Source organism: Talpa europaea, assembly GCF_964194135.1.
Source record: "Talpa europaea genome assembly, chromosome: 1".
Classification (NCBI taxonomy): domain Eukaryota; kingdom Metazoa; phylum Chordata; class Mammalia; order Eulipotyphla; family Talpidae; genus Talpa; species Talpa europaea.
The window spans coordinates 19,879,511-19,898,528 of record NC_140073.1 but is presented as its reverse complement, the minus strand read 5'-3'; the positions used below and the strand labels follow the sequence as shown (position 1 = coordinate 19,898,528).

Genomic DNA, 19,018 nt, shown 5'->3' with positions numbered 1-19,018 from the left:
AGACATCACCAGAAGGAACATTTGATCTGTGAAAAACAACAGAATTAAGCTAGGCGCCCTTAACTGTTGGTCAGAAGTTATTTCTTATTTCTCTAAACTTGGAGATTCTAAAATTGCAGAGAAAATTCATGGGGAGTCCAGAAAAATTAAATCCTTGATAGAGAAGGGAACATTATATCAAGAAATACTGAGTGGGGATAATAATGCTATTAATAGCTAATACTGTGGTGAGCACGGAAACTGCCAGCAGGTCTGAAACCCATAATTTAAGACTTACTATTACTGACTGGTTCTACAGATCATACCTAATGTGTGTGTGGAAAGCTGAACTTTGGGCTTACAAGAGATTCCTGTAAACAGGAATCCAGCACTCAAGAAAGCTAGGGCTCTCTTTATAGGAAACTGGCTATCTGGGTCCCATGGGGGTCAGTGAGGAGAGCCACCGCATGGATGAGCTGAGCTCATGGGAGGCTGCCGCAGAAAGAGGTTAATTCTTGTTGGAGAGCTCAGGGGAGAAGTCAGGGAGAAAATGGCCATTGGATCTCAAAGGCCAGCCAAGATGTGGACAGAGGGTCATGTTGAGAAAGACCAAGCAGGCCAAGAGAGAAGCATTCTAGAAAGGAAAGACTTGAGAAAGATTTTCCCGGAGAGCCCTGTAGGACTGCTCCACCCCCAACTCTCGTGAAACTTCATATGATGTCAGCCTTTGTACACAAGTATCTCTGGCCCCAGTTGTCTCCTGAGGTGGCCATTGTGCTGTTCCTGGGACAATGGTCTCGTCTGAAGGCTGGACTGGGGAGGATCTGCTGGGAAGCTCACTCATATAGTTGATAGTTGTTGACAGCATCCAGGCCCTTGTGAGCCCTTGGTGCCTCATTGGCTGACTGTTGGCTGGAGGGCTCCCTAGACCCTTCTCACATGGACCTCTTCATGGAGCAGCCCTCATCACACACACACACACACACACACACACACACACACGCATGCATGCGTACTCACACACACACACACACAGATATATCTGTGAGTACCAGGAATGGAACAGAAGCCATGGGCTTTTTTCCCTTGAGGTATAATTTATGTATAACATTATGTTAGTTTCAGGTATACAACACAATAATTCAGTACTTGTACATATGGTGAGATTTGTATATATTGTGAAATAATCTCCATAAGTCTAGTTAATATTCATCACTATACATAGTTTTTTTTTTCTTATGATGAAGAATTTTTATTTACTCTTAGCTATTTTCAAATATGCAATACAGTATTATTAACTATAGTCACAATACTGTAGAGTACATCCTCAGGACTTATTTTGTAACTAGAATTTTATACCTTTTGATCACCTTTGCTTGTTTTTCCCAGTCCCACCTGCTCCCTCTGGCAACCACCAGTCTTCTCTGCATCTTTGAGTTTTTTCCTTAATCCCATATACAAGTGAGGTCATACGATATTTCTCATTCTCTGTTTGGCTTCACATGGCAGAATGCACTCAAGCTCCCTCCCCATTGTCACAAATGGCAAGATTTTCATTGGTTTTAAGGCTTAATATTATTATTCTACCCCCATTAATGTGTATATAACATATATGTATACATGTATAGGTATATTTTTAATCCATGCATCTTTCAGTAAATTCTTAGGTTGCTTCCATGTTGTAGCTCATGTGAATAATCCTGCAAGTAATAAGAGGATGCAGATATCTTCAGGATGGTGTTCTCAGTTCCTTCCAATAAATACCAAGAAATAGCATCACCAAATCACAGGATACTGCTATTTTTTAATTTTTTGAGGCACCTCCTTATTATTTTCCACAGGGGCTGCACCAGTTGACATTCCCACCAGCATTGCGCAGGGTTCTTTTCTCCATCCTTGCCAACACTTGTTATTTCTTGCCTTTTTGATAATAACCATTGTTACAGGTGTGGGATGCCACATTTTTTATAACCTAATCTTGGAAGTGACCATTATTTCTGCATATTCTGTTTGTGAGAAGTGAGAAAATTAGTCCAACCCCAACTCACAGGAAGGGGCTCACACACACATGTGTGGCTCCTAGGCTGTCTCAGAAGCTGCCCACCATGCTGAGTGAGAGAAGAAGGGGCGGCAGGGCCTGCACCCAGACAGGGCCAAGGACTGCATTGTGGGGAGGAGGGCAGGACACAGACAGGTCTTTGGAAAGACTGGGTTTTACCATAACTGTGACTGAAGTGTAAAACAACCCACCTGTAAGAATTTTTTACTGTAAGAGATTTTAGTAAAGATTTTTACTGGAAAAAGATTTTACTGGAGGGCCTCCCTGGTGATGCAGTGGGTTGAGCGCTGCGCTGTCTGCAGCCTCTGCAGCACAGGTTCGATTCCTGGCCTGCCAGGGAGATACCCACATAGCACAACAGATCTCTCCTGTCTCGCCCCCTGCTCCCCTCAGCAGTGTCTTCAGTCCATCTTCCTATTCTGCTCCCCACTCTCCCTGGTGAATTCTCTCACCCTCCCACGCCTCTGACCTGTACCCCAGTTGTTGTATAAATAAATAAATCTTTAAAAAAAGAGAGAGAGATTTTACTGGAAACGATTGGAAATAGATCCCAAGTGCCCATTCAGCAGGATCTGGTCCTGTGAAGCATGGCACATCCTGCGGCCACCTACCAAACTGACTTAGAGTTGATTCCAGGTCTGAGGCTAGAAAATACAAAATGAGGGCCTCCCCTGGTGGCTCAGGTGATTGAGCACAGCACTGTGAAGCTGTCTGTAGCCTCTGCAGCGCCGGTTCGATCCTCACCAGCCAGCGAGGGTCCCACATGACGCGCCAGATGTCTCCTGTCTCACCTGCTGCTCCTCTCAGCAGTGTATTTCAGTCAGTCTGCCTGTTCTGTTTCCCACTGTCTCTGGTGAATCCTCTCACCCTCCTACGAATCTGGCCTGTACCCAGGTTCTTGTATAAATAAATAAATAAATAAACCTTTAAAAAAATGACCTGAGGCCTCTGCCAGCAAGTAGACAAGTGATTCCCCAAACAGACAGACAAACAGAACCATAGGGTGCATTGAAAGGTTCCAGGAGCCAACCAGAAAGAACCCCGTGTACAGTTTGAACAACAAATTATACAACAATAATATTGGCTTGCAGTTCACAGAATAAAATAAATATTCATGAGCCCCGATTATGTAAATAAATAACCAAATAAATCAATAAATGGGAGGAAATGGCAAATCTCCATTACAGAAAAATTCCTGTTGATGAAGGTGATGAAGGTAGAGGAATGAGAGAAACAGAAAATAACCTGTGGCACAGCATAGTAATCACTGTGGCAGGCAGGATCCACGGTGGATGCTAAAATTAGTAGGTAAGTTTGAGCAGAAAAAGGATATTTGCATAGTTTCAAAGGCTCTCCTCCCAGATAGTTATTAACTCCAAAGGGATAATTAATAACTTTGCAATGAAGAATCTTGACAGATACCACATTAAATTACCCAAGTGGCCATGGTTAGCATCATCAGTAAGTAGGTATCAAGCCTTCCCCTGAAACACACTGAGAAGGTCACTCACCTCCTTTCAATAAGATATAGCTTCTCTTTAATTATGAAACTCTATCAAAAGGACCCAAATTAAAGAACAGTCTACAGAATAGCTACTCAGTTTTCTTCAAAAGTGTCCCGGTCATGAAAAGCCAGGGAAGGCTGAGAAACCATCACTGATAAGAGGAGACAAATGCTGCGTGGACTCCTGGCTTGGGTGCTAGGACAGAAAAAGTGCATTAATGGGGAAGCTGGCAAGATCTTCATAAATCCTATACTTAGCTAATGTAATTGTTCCAAGTTAAAGTCTTAGTTTGTACAGGTGCTCTAGGGTTCTGTAAGGGATTCCCATTAGGGAATACTGCATGTATGGTATATGGGATCTGTGCTATTGAATCTGTGCTATAAATCTAAATATATCTCAAAACAAGAAGCTTACAACAGAAAAATAAAAAAGAGAGAGTAGAACCTGTTTGCCTGGCATTTAGTGAAGGTTGTATACACTTAACAAAACAAAGTCATACCTGATTTTTAAAAAATACATGTTGATGTGTTCATAAAGTGAAAAAAAATTTAAATGACCATGTCTGCGTGAAATAATAGCTCTTTCTTAATACATGCCTGGACTCTCTCTGGAAGGCTACACACAAGGTAACTGGCACCAGTGCTTGCCTCTCAGATACGGAAAATACACTGGTTTTTTTCCCTGCAAATCCTTTTTTGCCTTATGAGTTGTGTACCATGTATCTATGGCCTATTCAAAAAAAAAAAAAAAAAGATTAAAAAAAAAATGTAAGCACTTGTAGAAATTCTGAGCTTACCTTTCTAACTCCCAGTAATTCCTGCCCCCTAGCAGTGCCCCAGAATCTGCTGGCACCCTGGCCGGCCTTCAGTTACTGGGTAAGCAAGGAACTCTGCTGCGGACCCTTCACAGAAGTCATCTTTGTTTCCACTGATCCCTGTGGGTCCTCTTATTACTCTTCCTAAGGAGGCCGACTTGGGTCCTCTGACAGTGATAGAGGCTTTGATTTCTTCACTTGCTTGCTTTAACACAGTCCTATTAATGTTTAAAAATGCGGGCCTGAGTGCTGCAGCCTACATTCAGTGTCTGGAGAGTTTTGTTTTTTTTTTTTTGTTTTTTTTTTTTTTTATAAATTTTATTGTTATATTCCCCATACAATTGCAGCCCCCCATTCTGACCCCAATCCCTCCCCTCCCGCCCCCGCCCCCCTAAAAGTGTCTCTGGTTCATAGTTTTTTGTTGATTTTGATTTTCACTTTCTTATAGTTATTCATTTTCCTGGTCCATTATTTAAGTTTTCTAGATTCCTGCTATGAGTGAGACCATCCGGTATTTTTCTTTTTCTTTTTGGCTTATTTCGCTGAGCATGATCCCTTCCAGCGCCATCCATGTTGCAGCAAATTGCATGTGTTTATCTTTTTTGAATGCTGAGTAATATTCCATGGTATATATGTACCACATCTTCTTGATCCAGTCATCTATTTTTGGGCATTTGGGTTGTTTCCAAAGCTTAGCTATTGTAAACAGTGCTGCTATAAACATAGGGGTGCAGGTGTTCTTTGGAATTGATGTTTCTGTGTCCTTTGGGTAAATACCTAGGAGTGGAATTGCTGGGTCATATGGAAGCTCTATGTTTAGTAGGTCCAGAAATCTCCACACAGCTTTCCACAGTGGTTGGACCAGTTTGCACTCCCACCAACAGTGCAGAAGAGTTCCTTTTTCTCCACACCCTCGCCAACATTTGTTGTTGAGTTTTGGACAGGAATACTTGGATTCTAAAACGTCCCTGGGGGTACTTGGTGATTATTTCCTCTTTAAGGAATCGAGCAGGTAGCACTGAATCCTCCACTGTCCAGACCCTGCAGTTACTCATCCATTATGGAGCAGCAGGTCAGTGACCGCTGCCCAGGAGGCCTCTGGTCTTGGAATGGAGCCTGCAGCACCTTGTCTTGGAGAACATTAAAACGCTCCACCAAACCTTCATTTCAGGAAGCATGACTCGGAGACATTCCAGCTGCTCTCCGAAGACAGGACTGCAATCAGGCAATTTTCTCCAACTACCCAGGGAGTTGGTGGCCACAGAGAGCAGGCAGATTTCCTACCAGTCATGTATTTCCCACCCACCATCAACTCCAATATAGGAATGTTTCATGTAGGAACATTTTACTCGTTCATTCTACTGGGAACAATTAGCAAGAGACAGTGGAGGCACAGTTGGAGAGGGGTGTACTTGATTTCTTCACTGATTTCCTGATTTCTCTGTTTCCTTCCAGTGTGGTTATAATCACTTTTTCAAGATGGCCTAGTTTTGTGTATTGGAGTAATTTCCCCAAGAGACTGGAAGTGGGTAAAAGCAGCTCGTGTATCTCTTAGCTCATGGCTCATGACAGTATTGGTCTGCTGAAGGAATTAATTACATATGCATGGACCAGACAGTCGATAATTTTAGGTTTTGTGGTCCCTGGAGTCTCCTGTCGCCCCTCTGCAGCTCAGCCATTGTAGCCTGAAAACAGCGGTAGACCATACATATGTGAACCATCATGGCTGTGTTCCAATAAAACTTTATCAAAACAGTCTGCAGGCCACACTTTACTGATCCCTAGATAGGCACAAGGCTCAAGATCAGATTGTGGAAGATTCAAGGTCCAGATTGTAGACCATTGTTAAGAATCTAGAATTTGAGGACAGTGATCAGCCGCCTCATTTATTTTCTAAAAAGAGCTTTCTGCATACTGTGCAGAAAATGCATGGGAGAGGAGCAAGATTGGAAATTAAAGGATACGATTTCAGAAGTTCACATGGTAATTCATAACAGGTGATGGGAACTTCTTCAAAAATTTGGAAACCAAATTTACAGGACCTGCCCCTGGGTTAGACACAAATGGCAAAGGAGAAAGGCAGAGCCCCGGCCTTGTGCCTGGCCTCCAGCTCTGGGGTGGCTGGGGGAATGTCATGGTGGAATCGTAATTGATATTTGATGATAATATTTGTTTTCTCAGCCCGCACTAATGAGATCTTATTTGCAGTGACGATGGCACGCCTGAGGTAGATTTTTCCTCTCCGTGGATTTTTAGGGTTAGCTTTGCCTCGCAATGGTATTTGTTTATGATTACACGGCACTCTGATCAAAGCATTACGGCTCCCTGCATCCCGTCTGAGTTAGCAGTATTCCGTCCAGCCGCTGACACTGCAGGCTCAATAAACCATTGTATTGTAACTCTCCAAGCCCTATTACCAGGCCAGAAACCAACTGACCATTGAATTCAAAGAGTGTCTGCTAAGCATTTAATTTTGCAGCTTCCTCCGAACACTCCAGGTAAATAGATACAGTAGGCAATAGAAATAGTAATTCTGTACAGCCCTCCTTATTCAGCAGATTCCAGGAGGCACCTAAATCCATTTTAAGCACGTTGCCTGCAGGGACAGCCCGGGATGTCATCGGCAGGAGGCCGTGAAGTCACTCTGTGCCCAAGAGACAGGCACCCTGGAGGTCTCCCTCCGGATAGCGGATCCCAATACTTGAGCTCATTCATTGCCAATTCGCACACCCCTCCCCTGCCAGCTCCCATTGGCATTTGCTTTCTGTGGTCTGCGGACAAGGTAGCAAGGAACTGCAGTTCCTCCTTTCACTCCTCTCCTGTTGACATTTTTTAAACCATTACACAATTGAGCAAGATTCTAAAAAGGCCACCCAGGCCCTAGTTCCCAATTACCCTCATCAGTGAGTTTTGGTAGCAATCTCAATTCCTATTAAAAAAATGCCCTTTTCTACCTTAAGTAGCCAATTAAGTTCCTTACCCTCCAGCTAATTCTGTAACTGCCCTGGGCCTGTTTCTTAGCAAAGAGGCCATTAGCCAGCTAGGTCCCTGGGTTATCATTGGTGCCTTCTTCATCAGAAGTGAGATCAAGCTCTGAGGATATACAGCAGCCCAGAGCAGCTTCAAAGAGCTCTGGGCTCACCAGGGACTTCCTCTGTGCCAAGGCGCTTGTAAATTACAGGCCATTGGTAACAGTTGGCTGTCTCTGTAGCACTTGTTGCAAATGTAGGGCCTTTCAGGGACACTTCTGTCCCCATTCCCAAGGGCGGGCACGTGTGAGGGGTGGGAAGGACAAGAGCCCCTTTATTCTCTTGGAATGAGAGCAACTGAGAATTCCCAGGGCCTTGTCTGCCTCCTACTCTCTTCTGTTGGAGAACTTTTTCATCCCTTACTCCTTGCTCTCATTTTGAATTCAATCTTATAGCACTTGTACCCTGATACTCCTGGGCCTGGAGACCCAGCTTCCTCTTGCCAGACAGAGCCCCTCCAATTTCCCTCTGGCACAGGCCCAGATGTCTCCAGTGGTGATCTGTGAGGCCGGCCAGGCCGGGCAGTGTGAATTTCCCATCACCCTCTTTTCAGTTAATTTTAGAAACTTGAGTTGCCATGGTAATGGTTCAGTGAGGTTTTTGTGGTTTTCTTTTGATTCAGTCATTTGCTGGTCTGCCCTTTAAATTAAACTTTTTCAATCCGCATCTAAATTGGGTCTGGAGATGTGCTTGGAATAGGGAGCCACGAAGGGGCTGCAGCCAGCGGGGTATTTAAAAAAAACAACAGGGAATTCAGGTTGGATGTGGGGATGTCTGTAGTTCTCCACGGCCAAGACAGTTTCTAGAAGCTTTTCTGTTTGAGAGAAGATGGCCTCAGGCACAGTAGAGATAATCCTAAGCTTTCAGGGTCTCTCGCTTGCCAGTGAGCTTCCCCAGGGTTAGTTCTACACCATTTTGGTTCCTGAATTCCTGGCACAGGGCCCAGTGCAGGTTCCTAAGTGGATAAATGAAGTGCCCCAGCCAGAATTTGCTCCTTGATTCTCTGCACAATCCTTTGACGGGTCCCTAAAATCTCCCCGTCTAATCAGTGCCTCCCTCTGCCTCCCCTTCTCCCCATCAGCACTCACCTGGCCCTTTTTTACTGGTGTTGAAATCAGTCTTTGCCCAGTTATCAGTCCTCTCACATCAGTCTTTGCCCAGATAGAAGAAAATCACAGAAGCCAGTGCTCAGACAGTTCACTCAGATCTAAAGTGATTGTTTTGCATGTTCCTCTCAACTCTGTGGCGAGAACAGGTTTTTAATCTGAATTTTACAGGCGAAGCTTAGAAAGATGGAGTAAGTTGCCCCTAATCCCTGTATGATCCGAGGGAAAGCCAGAACTCCAAGTCATTGAACCCAGCCCACACACAGACGAAGCTCCATGCGCGCTGCCCTTTCTAAGGGGGTAGACCTTCCCTCCTAGATCCCTATGTGAAGACAGGGGTGCAGGGTGACTAATATTGGTGACTCTGCAGACTTAGGACAGGGATGCCCCTGTGCCAGCTCTCAGTCTCCCAGGGACTCCACAAGGAGGGTGCTCTTTGCCTGCAAAAAAGGAAATGGGACGTTATCACAGGGAAAGAGCAGAAGTGGCCTCTGGGCCAGACCTGAGGACGTGGACTAGATAGCCAGTGAGGGCCTGAGTATAGACAGTGGCCAGACCTTGTGTAAAGGCAGAACTCTGACCACAACCTGTAGCAACCAGCCAGGCAACCAACCCACAGTCCACAGTCATCAGCCGAGGATCCAGTCAATGTATGTCCTGACTTCAAGGACACGGATTGCTGTCAGTAGGGGAAGCCAGACAATAACTCCCATAAGATGAGCCCAAAACCCCCTACACTTGATTAATAACTAACAGCTTTCCTAATTTTTATCCCCACTTCTTACATAAGACACAACAGAGAAAGCCACACTTGCTCCCCTAACCCATCACATACAAGGGCCCTCTTCTAGCCAGCCCACCTCTAGCTGCCCCAGGCCAGCACGCCCAGGCATGGTACGTATCTGGAGCCTTCCTTTCTTCCTACTATCAGGCTCACCCACCCCTCTGCCTGCCTCTGCATCCCTGCCAAGACACAGGTGACATGGTGACTTCCTTGCTGCAACAAACTCTGAATGAACAGCTTTGCTGTCTTGCTTGGTTGGTTTCTATTTATTTCTGCATCAGGTAAAGTGGTCCAGGGCGCCACTGAAGGAAGGGGCTTCCCCGAGCAGAGCTGTGAGGATGGCAAGGCAGTGCTGGGCAGCATTGGGCCAGGGCTGTGTCTCCTGGCCTCAGCGTACAAAGTACCATGTAGTCAGGGCTCCCATAGAGGGGAGGATAATGTGTAGAGAGAGCACAGAGAGGAGCCATTTCCTCCCCATGTGGGGGGTCGGGGGGGGTGCAGTGGACACTCCATAAAAGTAGTAGCCCTGAGCAAAGGCCAGAAGATGGTAGAAGTAGGTTCTAGAAAGAGCTCCTGCAGCCACAGGAGGAGAGACTGCAGAGAGCAAGTGGGGCCAGAGCCGAGGTGACTGTGGCTGGGTGAGGGTGGCCGTAGTGGAGGAGGTGAGACATGGGCACCAGGGCCAGGCTCAGCCAAGAACTGGGGTGCAGTCCTCATTGGGATCAAATGTGCCTGGTGTCCCCGCTTTGAGAAGTCCTTATGGCAGCAGCACTGGAGCCAGAGCACAAGACCTCAGTGTGTGCCAAACAAACAGCTCTTCCCTGGTGTGGTGTTCCCAGTTGTTGTATTAAGATTTTCTGAAACCCAGAAGCTGTGAATCTGTTCATGGTCAATAAAACTCCCCTTTGGGAGCCCCTCTTGTAATGCTTCTGTTATCCGCCCTTCCCCTTAAATTATTCAGAAAGTTTTCTGCACTCGGAAGCTCCCAGTGTGCACACTCAGCATTTCCCCAAGTAATAAGGTTTAACAGGCAGATGTAGCGCCGATGAGCCGATGATGCGGGGGCCGTGATGAACTCGAGCATCCGGGGAACAGACCCAGGGCAGCCTGGGGTCCTCGTGCATTTGAACTAGATCAGCTCCTGCCTACTCGGTCTTGTCAGGTGTCAGCATGGCAGGGTGTGGAACAGCTCTCCCGACAGCTCTCATTTCACTCTCACAGAGCCTCCTTGGTGCTTGTCGATGAGGGTGATGCTAAACCTTAACTGGGTGCAGCCTGGGACGTGAGTGTCGCTGCTGTAGGGGTCCATCAGTGGGGGGGCTGGTCAAGTAAGTTGTGATGTGTCTGCACCGTGGGACTCGACACAACGACCTTTAACAAAGGTGTGGGCAGGTGAGGATATATGTTCATACTGCAGGATCAGCACAAGGGGAAGAATCGTATGTATACATGCAGAGAGAATAGTCTAGAAGCACCTGTGCTATGAGTCAGCCGTCTGCAGCCAGGGGGCCAATCCGACCCACTACCTGTTTTTGTAAGTGAAGTTTGCTTGGGACATAGTCACACACATGCACTGGCACGTTATCTCTGGCGGCTTTCGTGCTGCAACAGCGCAGTTGAGTGGTTGTGAGTGAAACTGTAGGGCCCACAAAGCATAAAGTATCTATTATTTTAACCTTTGCCAGAGTTTGCCAAGCCCTCATCGACACCAAACTGTTGTATTTCTTTTTTTTTTTTTAGTAAGTCAATTGGAGGGCAAAGGAGTGGATTTTTCTGTCGTGAACATTTCTGTATACATTAATCTTAATGACTGTTTATACTCAGAAATAAAGTTCTTTTTAAAAGAAAAGAAAAGCTTGTAGGACTCACATGCCCCAATTTTGAGACTTACTATAAAGCTGTGGTTATCAAAACACTATTGGTGTAAGGATTGGTATATTGCTCAATCAAACTAAATAGAAAATCTAGAAATAGACTCAGACTTCTGCAGTCAATTGATTTTCAACAAAGGTGCCAAGGTAACTCAATAGAAAAGGATAGACTTTTCAACAAATGGTGCTGGAACAATTGTATATCCAGAGGGGGGAGGGAGCGGAGAAGATTAAACTTCACCTTGTTCCATAAACAAAAATTAACTTGCAATGGATCATAGATGCAAATATAAGAGCTATAGCTATAAAATTTCTTCCAGACAAAGATTTCTTGGATAGAATACAAAAAGCACAAAATATAAGAGAAAAAATTAATACAATAGGCTTCATAAAAAATTATAGAACACTAGTCTTCAAAATGACACTGAACACTAGATGAAAAGACAAAACAGACTGGAGAAAACATTTGCCAAACGTTTCTGGAAAAGGACTTCTATTGCAGAACATTTAAAAGGCTTACTACTCAGTAATTAGTAGTCAAACAACTCAATTTAAAAATGGGCAATAGGTTTAAATAGACATTTCACCAAAACAACGTATAACTCAGCACAGGAACAGATGCTCAACATCATTTGCTACTGGGAAATGCAACTAAAAACCTCAGTATGGTACCAAATAGCTAGAATTAAAAAGACTAGCCCTAATAGGTGCTGGTGAAGATGCGGCACCACTGGGGAGGTGAGATGCCATAGCAGCTTTGAAGAACAGGTGACATTTTCTTACAGAGTTAACATACCCTTCCCACATGACCCAGCAGCATTACCCCTAGGAAAAGATCCAAGAAATAGGAAAAAATATGACTGTTCCCAGACCTGCTGCTAGGAATCTATTAAGATCACTGCACAAATGATGTGGGGGTGAAGAGCACCCCAGGAGTTGTGCAAAACACTGCCTTCTCCACCACAGGCAACTTCAGGAGCCACGGGCAGTTTTGAGAGCACAGTATTCTCTGGTAGTGATCAGTTTGCCTGCAATTAATGCAGTCGAAGCAGCAGACACCGGATGGGAATTCAAAACTGTTTGACAGTGGAGCGTGAGGGCATGGGCTTGAGGGACAGCCAGAATAAATGGAAACTTCATTATCCATGGATTATGCGCTTGGAGCTCAGGTCCCAGGCAACTCTTGTATTAGTGATTTGGCCGGCAGGCTCATTAAGCTCTTAAGAAAAGTGAGTCTAGTTAATGAATTATTACAAGATGGCATTTTACACAGAGAGCAAAAAAACGAGATCAGACACCCCAGAGTTATATAACATCATAATTTCTGGAGCTGCTTCTCCCCTGCCACAGCGGACAGAAATGGAGAGAGCTTGCTTTCCGAGACCTCACGGAGACTTTTGGGATCTGCAAGCTTTTTGCATTCCATTCATTTTAAAAGCGTTCCCGCTTGGATTTTTAAAATGTCAAATGGTTACAAGGAAGTCAGTGTTATAGAATCTCCAGACCCATTTGTTTTCTCGGTAGAAATTTCCCTGGTTAAGAAATGTATCTGGGTCCTTTGGGTAGATCCCTAGCAGTGGAATTGCCAGGTGGTATGGTAGCTCCATTGTTAGTAGACTGAGGAACCTCCAGACAGCTTTCCATTGTGGCTGGGCCAGTTTGCACTCCCACCAGCAACTTAGGAGAGTTCCTTTTTTACCACATCCTCGCCAACATTTGTTGCTTGTTTTTGTGATATGTGTCATCAAAAACATTGATTCAAAAGAACATCTGTACACCTATGTTTATTGCAGCACTGTTTACAATAGTTAAAACCTGGAAACAACCCAAATGCCCAAAAATAGATGACTGGATCAAGAAGATGTGGTATATATACACAATGGAATATTATTCGGCAATCAAAAAAGATAAACTGATGCCATTCACAGCAACATGGATGGAGCTAGAAGGAATTATGCTCAGTGAAATAAGCCAGAGGGAAAAAGAAAAATATCGATGGTTTCAGTTATAGCAGGAATATAGGGGAAACCAAATAAGACATCAGTGTAAAAAAATAACAGTACAAAACACAACAAAGCAAAATCGGACAATTATAAAGCAGAGACATCCTGCAGGGGAGGAGGCGGGAGAGGGATCAGAGGGAGGGAGGGAGGAGCACAGGGGGCTGAGGTGATGGTGCACGGGTGCATTGGGGAAGGAAACTCTATGGGACTACACCTGAGGGGGTGGGGGGAAGCAAGTATTGTTTAAAAATGAACAATGATGTAAAAAAATTTTAAAAATTAATTAAAAAAAAGTAAAAATCAGAATCAACTAGCAACTATAAACCAGAGACACACTGCTGGGGGAGAAGGGCTAGGAGTGATTACGGTCAAAATAAGGGGGGTGGGAATTGTATGGGGACTATAGCCAAGATGAAAATGCATGCATTGTGCAAAATGAAAAATGATGTAAAAAATATATAAAATAAAATTTTAAAATGCATCTTGGAGCCTTCCTGGTGGTGCAAGGGTTAAAGTTTCAACACTGTCAAGCTGTCACAAGCCACTACAGCACGAGTTCAATCCCTGGCCAGGTTGCTGACCCACATGACACAGCAGACCTCTCTCCTGTCTGGCCTGATGCTCCCCTCAGCAGTGTATTTCAGTCCATCTGCCTGTTCTGCTCCCCATTCTGTCTCTAGTGAATCCTCTCAGGCCCCGCACCTCTGGTCTACACCCCGGTTCTTGTATGCATAACTTAAAAAAATCTAAAAAAAAAAAAATTTCTTGATGGAAAGGAAAAACAGTCATTCTCTTCCCAGCTCTGTCCCTCCCAAAGGGGAGGATTCCTCCATCCTCTCCACGGGTCCAGAGTCGCTGGTGGCTTAAAGGAAAGAATGTGAATGCTGAGAATTAGCATTAACTGTGATGCTGAAAAATGCTGGCAATGGAGCGTGGGATGCCCACCCCAGAACTGGCTTTGAAGTGAAAGCATGGCCAAGCCGCTAACTCTCCTTTTCTTCCTCTTGGGGGGGTCTCCCAGAACCAGGCAGCGGGCAGGTGTTTGTGACTTCGGAAAACCAGCTGGTGTACTACCCCAGCATCACCTACGCCATCATCGGCAGCTCCGTCATCTTCGTGCTGGTGGTGGCCCTGCTGGCGCTCGTCCTGCACCACCAGCGGAAGCGGAACAACCTCATGACGCTGCCCGTGCACCGGCTGCAGCACCCCGTGCTGCTCTCCCGGCTGGTGGTCCTGGACCACCCCCACCACTGCAACGTGACCTACAACGTCAACAACGGCATCCAGTACGTGGCCAGCCAGGCCGAGCAGAACGCGTCAGAAGTGGGCTCCCCACCCTCCTACTCAGAGGCACTGCTGGACCAAAGGTATGTGCTGGGTGAGAGAGACAGAGAGCGGGGCGGACCGTGGTGGGGGGACTTCATCCAGTTCGAGGAGGGGGATGTGTGCACACACCTGGGTCTTGAGGTTTTGCCAAGAGCCTGCATTCAGCTGCTGTAGGCACCGGCCGCATCTTGCATTTGCTGAGTCTTTGCAAAACGTCTCACTCTCATCATCTAGTTAACCTCATCCACGCACCAAGCGAGGTTCTATATTTGCCTCAATTTTACAGATGAGGAAACAGGTACTGAGATTTGAAGTTACGGCTGGTCCTTGAATAACCTTTTGTTCTAATGTTGATGAGAAAACAGTTACACATCCTTCTCTGAAAACCATGGCTTCCAAGAACCTATTTATGAGGTTAAATGAGGAGTCTGACTGTGCTTGTCTGAGGCTATGCAGTTAGGATCCCGGTCACCCCCTGGTCATTCCACACCAGCAGGCATTGGGCCTCTGACTAGCTCTGAGGCCTCACCAGCTACCCCTGGGCAGTGCCCAGTATGTAGAGAGATGTGGTTTGTGAAGTGATGGATGGATGGATGAGTGAATGAATGAATGAATGAACAAATAAGTTCCTCAACTTCATGTGGCCTCATCTGTAAAATAGAGGTGATGGAAGAGAGCCATCTGGAGCTTCCTTAAGCAGGAGAGCTCTGGTGACAAGTAGGGTTGCACAAGATACCCCAACATACAAAATCAGAAAAGCAGAACTCTGTCATGCTTAGCCCGCCTGCCTCCTTTGTTGCCCACCTCCAAGACCCCATTTTGAAGCCCCTGGAGGGCCCTGCTCAGCATCACCATCCTCTGACCCCAGGACTCACTGTGTGGCCAGGGGTATTTTATAGGCTGCGTTCTCAGGGTGACTCTTCAGGCCCCTCTCTGGTGGCAACGCTTGTATCATTTAATCTTATTTTCTGTCTTCAAAAGGTGAGAGTAGCTTGGGGACAGTGCTTAAGGATCTCCTTACAAATAAGTGTAAGGGCGCAGGTCTTCACTCACCCCGCATAACCGCTTCGTTTGGGCTATCCAGTATGGACGAAGGCTAAGCTGCTGAATTTAAAGACAAGAATACCTGGGTTCAAATCCCGGCACTGCTGCTTACTAGTGAACTGTGATCCTGTGCAGTCACTGACTATTACCATTGCCTCAGTTTCCTTCCCAGTACCATAAAAGTCGTGGCTCCCAGTTAGCATCCTTGGGAGCATCCTTAAATAAGGTCACTAGTGTGAGACACGTGGAACGGTGCTGACTCTCAGTAAGCCATCAGTAACAGCTGAAAAAACAAAATGTCCTCTGCTACTTCATTGCCACCACAGTGTTTTCATTATCCCATTCTGCAGCTACAGAGATTGAGTCCTCGAGAAGCTGCCCTCTCACTTATGCAGGTCCGCACAGGCAGGAAGAGGTGGCTTTCAGTTAGAACCTCAGATTCTGTAGACCATTAGTGGCTCCATCAAAGCAGCAACCCAGCCTCTTGGCCACAGGCCCCTAGCTGGGGGAGCCAAGCAGCCCCGCCAAACCATCTAGGATGATCCCAGGGAGCCCTTGGCATCCTCATGCTGGGCCCACCCAGAGGATGTGGCTTTGGCACTGCCCACTTGCAAAGACCCGCCAGCACACTGACCCTTTGTCTTATTGCAAACCACTGCTTCTCTGGGTGCTTGGATTGCCTTTATACTCAGAGGGAAAATCTCATCACTCACATCAGCATCCGCTCAGCAACGGGCAGAAGTTGGCTGAGCTTCCTTGCCTGGGCGCTAACGCATTCTCTTCTTTCTCCCCGATCTCCTCCACCCATCCTGCTTTCTCCATGCAGACCCGCGTGGTACGACCTTCCTCCACCTCCCTACTCTTCGGACACCGAGTCCCTGAACCAAGCCGACCTGCCCCCTTACCGCTCCAGGTCCGGGAGTGCTGAGAGCGCCAGCTCCCAAGCAGCCAGCAGCCTCCTGAGCGTGGAAGACAGCAGCCATGGCCCGGGGCAGCCTGGCTCTGCAGAGGGTGCTGCTGAGCCCAGGGACTCCGAGCCCAGCCAGGGCGCCGAAGAAGTATAAAATCCAGTTATTCCTGAGTCCATATGAGTTAATCTGCTCTGATTTGTTACCGTCCCACAACTCGTGCTCATGGGAAGCTCCTCAGGGTGCTGCAAGGAGTGATTTGGGGTGTCTCTCCACTCTCCTCCTCCCCCAGATTTCAGGGATGTTCTTTGGAGGGTGACCTGGCATTTTGCTGGCCTCTCAGTTGACGTGATGTATTGTGCATCTCTGCTGGGAGATCAGCCTTCCTTCGGGGCCCAGATCACAGCCTCACACACCACATCATTCTTCTGTTACTGTTGGAATCTTGCTGAGTAAGCAGCATAAATTTGCAGGCAGTGGGATAAAAAGGTGTTTAAGTGGTCTTAGAGAAAGCAGTGTTTCCAGGCGTTGCTGCATCTTCAGAGGGGCAGAAGGCACTGTGGGCTGCTACTTTCGGTGAGCTACCTTCTCCCTCCATTTGGGGGTAGGGGTGGATGAGCCTGCAGGAGGCAGGCGTGGGCTGGCCACCACGGAAGGGGTCCGGGTCAGCATACAGACCTGCCTGCACCAGCCTATCCATACATTGCTTTCAGCTCAGCAGAGGCAGCGGCCAAAGAAAACGGTTGACATGAGTTTGCACCCATCAGTGCTTGGCAGTGTCATGAATGACTGAAACCATCTACTCTGGATGGATTCAAGTTTAAAATTTTTACCCACAGATCCTCTTTTTGAGAGCTTTCCTCTGGCGGCATATAGCATCAGCCTCATCCCAGTTCACACAGGGACCCCCCCACTGCAAGTTTACCCGAATTTTCAGTTCCTGAAGTGCAGGCTGCCAAGTGTCTGGTCTGCTTTGGTGATTGTTCCCTCCCAGCTGACCTGCCGAAGGCAGATGATCCAACTTGAGTTGGCCAAAAATCTCATCTGCCCCTTGGTTTCTGGAACCACACCCAACCTGCCTTGCCTGTTCATGCAGCTTCAGTGCTGGCCTCCCAGTTTCCCTCAGTACTCAGAATTCTCTTATCTGTGCCTTTGGACTTGAGAACACTGTGGTTTCTAACACATGCGAGAACCATACTCATTACCTCCCGCTGCCTGTGCTGCCCACACTCCCCTGCCCAAAACCCACATACCAGCACTCTCATTTAGGGTTAGGATTAGGTTTAGAGTTTCTCCTCAGAGATGTGGACAATAGACAACTTAGAGTCAAGATTTGCCATTCGGACTTAGTTTTTTTTTAAATCTCTTAGAAATGCATTTAAAACAGTGTGTTTGTTTTTTCCCTTCTAGTTAAGGGACTATTTATATGTGTATCGGAAAGCTGTCCTCTGTTGTTTTTCCTTTAGTGAGGTCCAAAGAAAGATGCAAATGGAGATCACGCCCGTGTCCCGCTGAGCGCTCAGGACCCGCCACCCATTGCGGCTGTGTGCCGTTGCACTTTGTGTTATTATTTATGGAGTTCTTGGAAGATGCAGGAGGGACGTCTTCCCTCTCGGTTCACAGTCTCTGCTTATGCTAGCCTCCCTCTGTCTGTGTGCCCAGCCAGCCACAGGGCCCCCACCCCCTCGGGAAATAATTGGTAGGAACTTAGATGTTTTGGGGGCTAGAAATCACCCCAACTCCCTGAGGACAGAACTGGACCCAGACGCAGCCACTGCAGGCAGCTCTCATCCATCCAGGGCTTCTTCCCACAGCGGAAGGACTTTTCAGTAATAACCTCTTTGAAGCTCACTCAAGTGGCACCTGCAAGAGGGGGCGTGAATGGCATTCAGTGATCCTGTTCTGCAGACTTTTTTTTTTTTTTTAAACAAATCCAAAGTATGTTACAGGAAAGTGAGCCACTTGGTGATTTTTTTTTTCAAGTAAAAGAAAAGGAAGCTAGTAACTTGCATCTTTCACTTTTAAAATAACACTTGAGTTGATTGCTGAGTAATCCAGTAAAGAAGGAACTTTAGATGGCAGCCAGAGTGGGTTAGAAACTCTAGCTGAACATTTCATCTCCTATGAGTCAGAATGCCTTTGTTTCTCCCTTTGTGGGGCCCCTGCTTCTTTCTGGTGCTGTGAAAGTTGTTTAGAGGGAAGGAGTCTTATTTTAATTAATTGTGCGGTGAATTAATCTCACATGCTTTTCTGCTGCCAGACATCTTAGAAAAAACAAATGGTCTTAGTAGATAAGGAGAGCCTATTAATGTTTTTTAAAACAAACACAGGGACATTTTTATTATAGATTTGATTTTTTAATGAATGTTTTTTAAAAAATATATAAATAGGACACCAAAGCTGCAGGGGTTTGTTTTTTGTTTTTCCCCTTCTCAAGATGACAAAGAAGTGGCCAGCAATATTTTTTAACTCATTCCAGCCAGGATGTTTTTTTATACATAGCCTAAATTGTATGCCAACCGGAAAACCATCTCTTCTCTCTTTCCTCAGATGAGATCAGTGAGTCCTTTTTGTGCTAGCATTAAAATAA

The 19,018-nt window shown here is 46.1% G+C and overlaps 1 protein-coding gene across 3 annotated transcripts in view; it reads left to right on the top strand.

The window, feature by feature from the left end:
- The window catches only part of LDLRAD3 (low density lipoprotein receptor class A domain containing 3), a gene marked incomplete at both ends in the record, with an annotated part of 230,260 nt that extends 213,676 nt beyond the window's left edge, over window positions 1-16,584 (top strand). For all 3 annotated transcript variants that reach the window (XM_084237406.1, XM_084237405.1, XM_084237404.1), the window contains 2 exons: window positions 14,172-14,517; window positions 16,347-16,584. In XM_084237406.1, coding sequence (XP_084093532.1) covers window positions 14,172-14,517; window positions 16,347-16,584 — 584 coding nt within the window. The remainder of the gene's footprint in view (window positions 1-14,171; window positions 14,518-16,346) is intronic.
- Window positions 16,585-19,018: the final 2,434 nt, after the last annotated feature.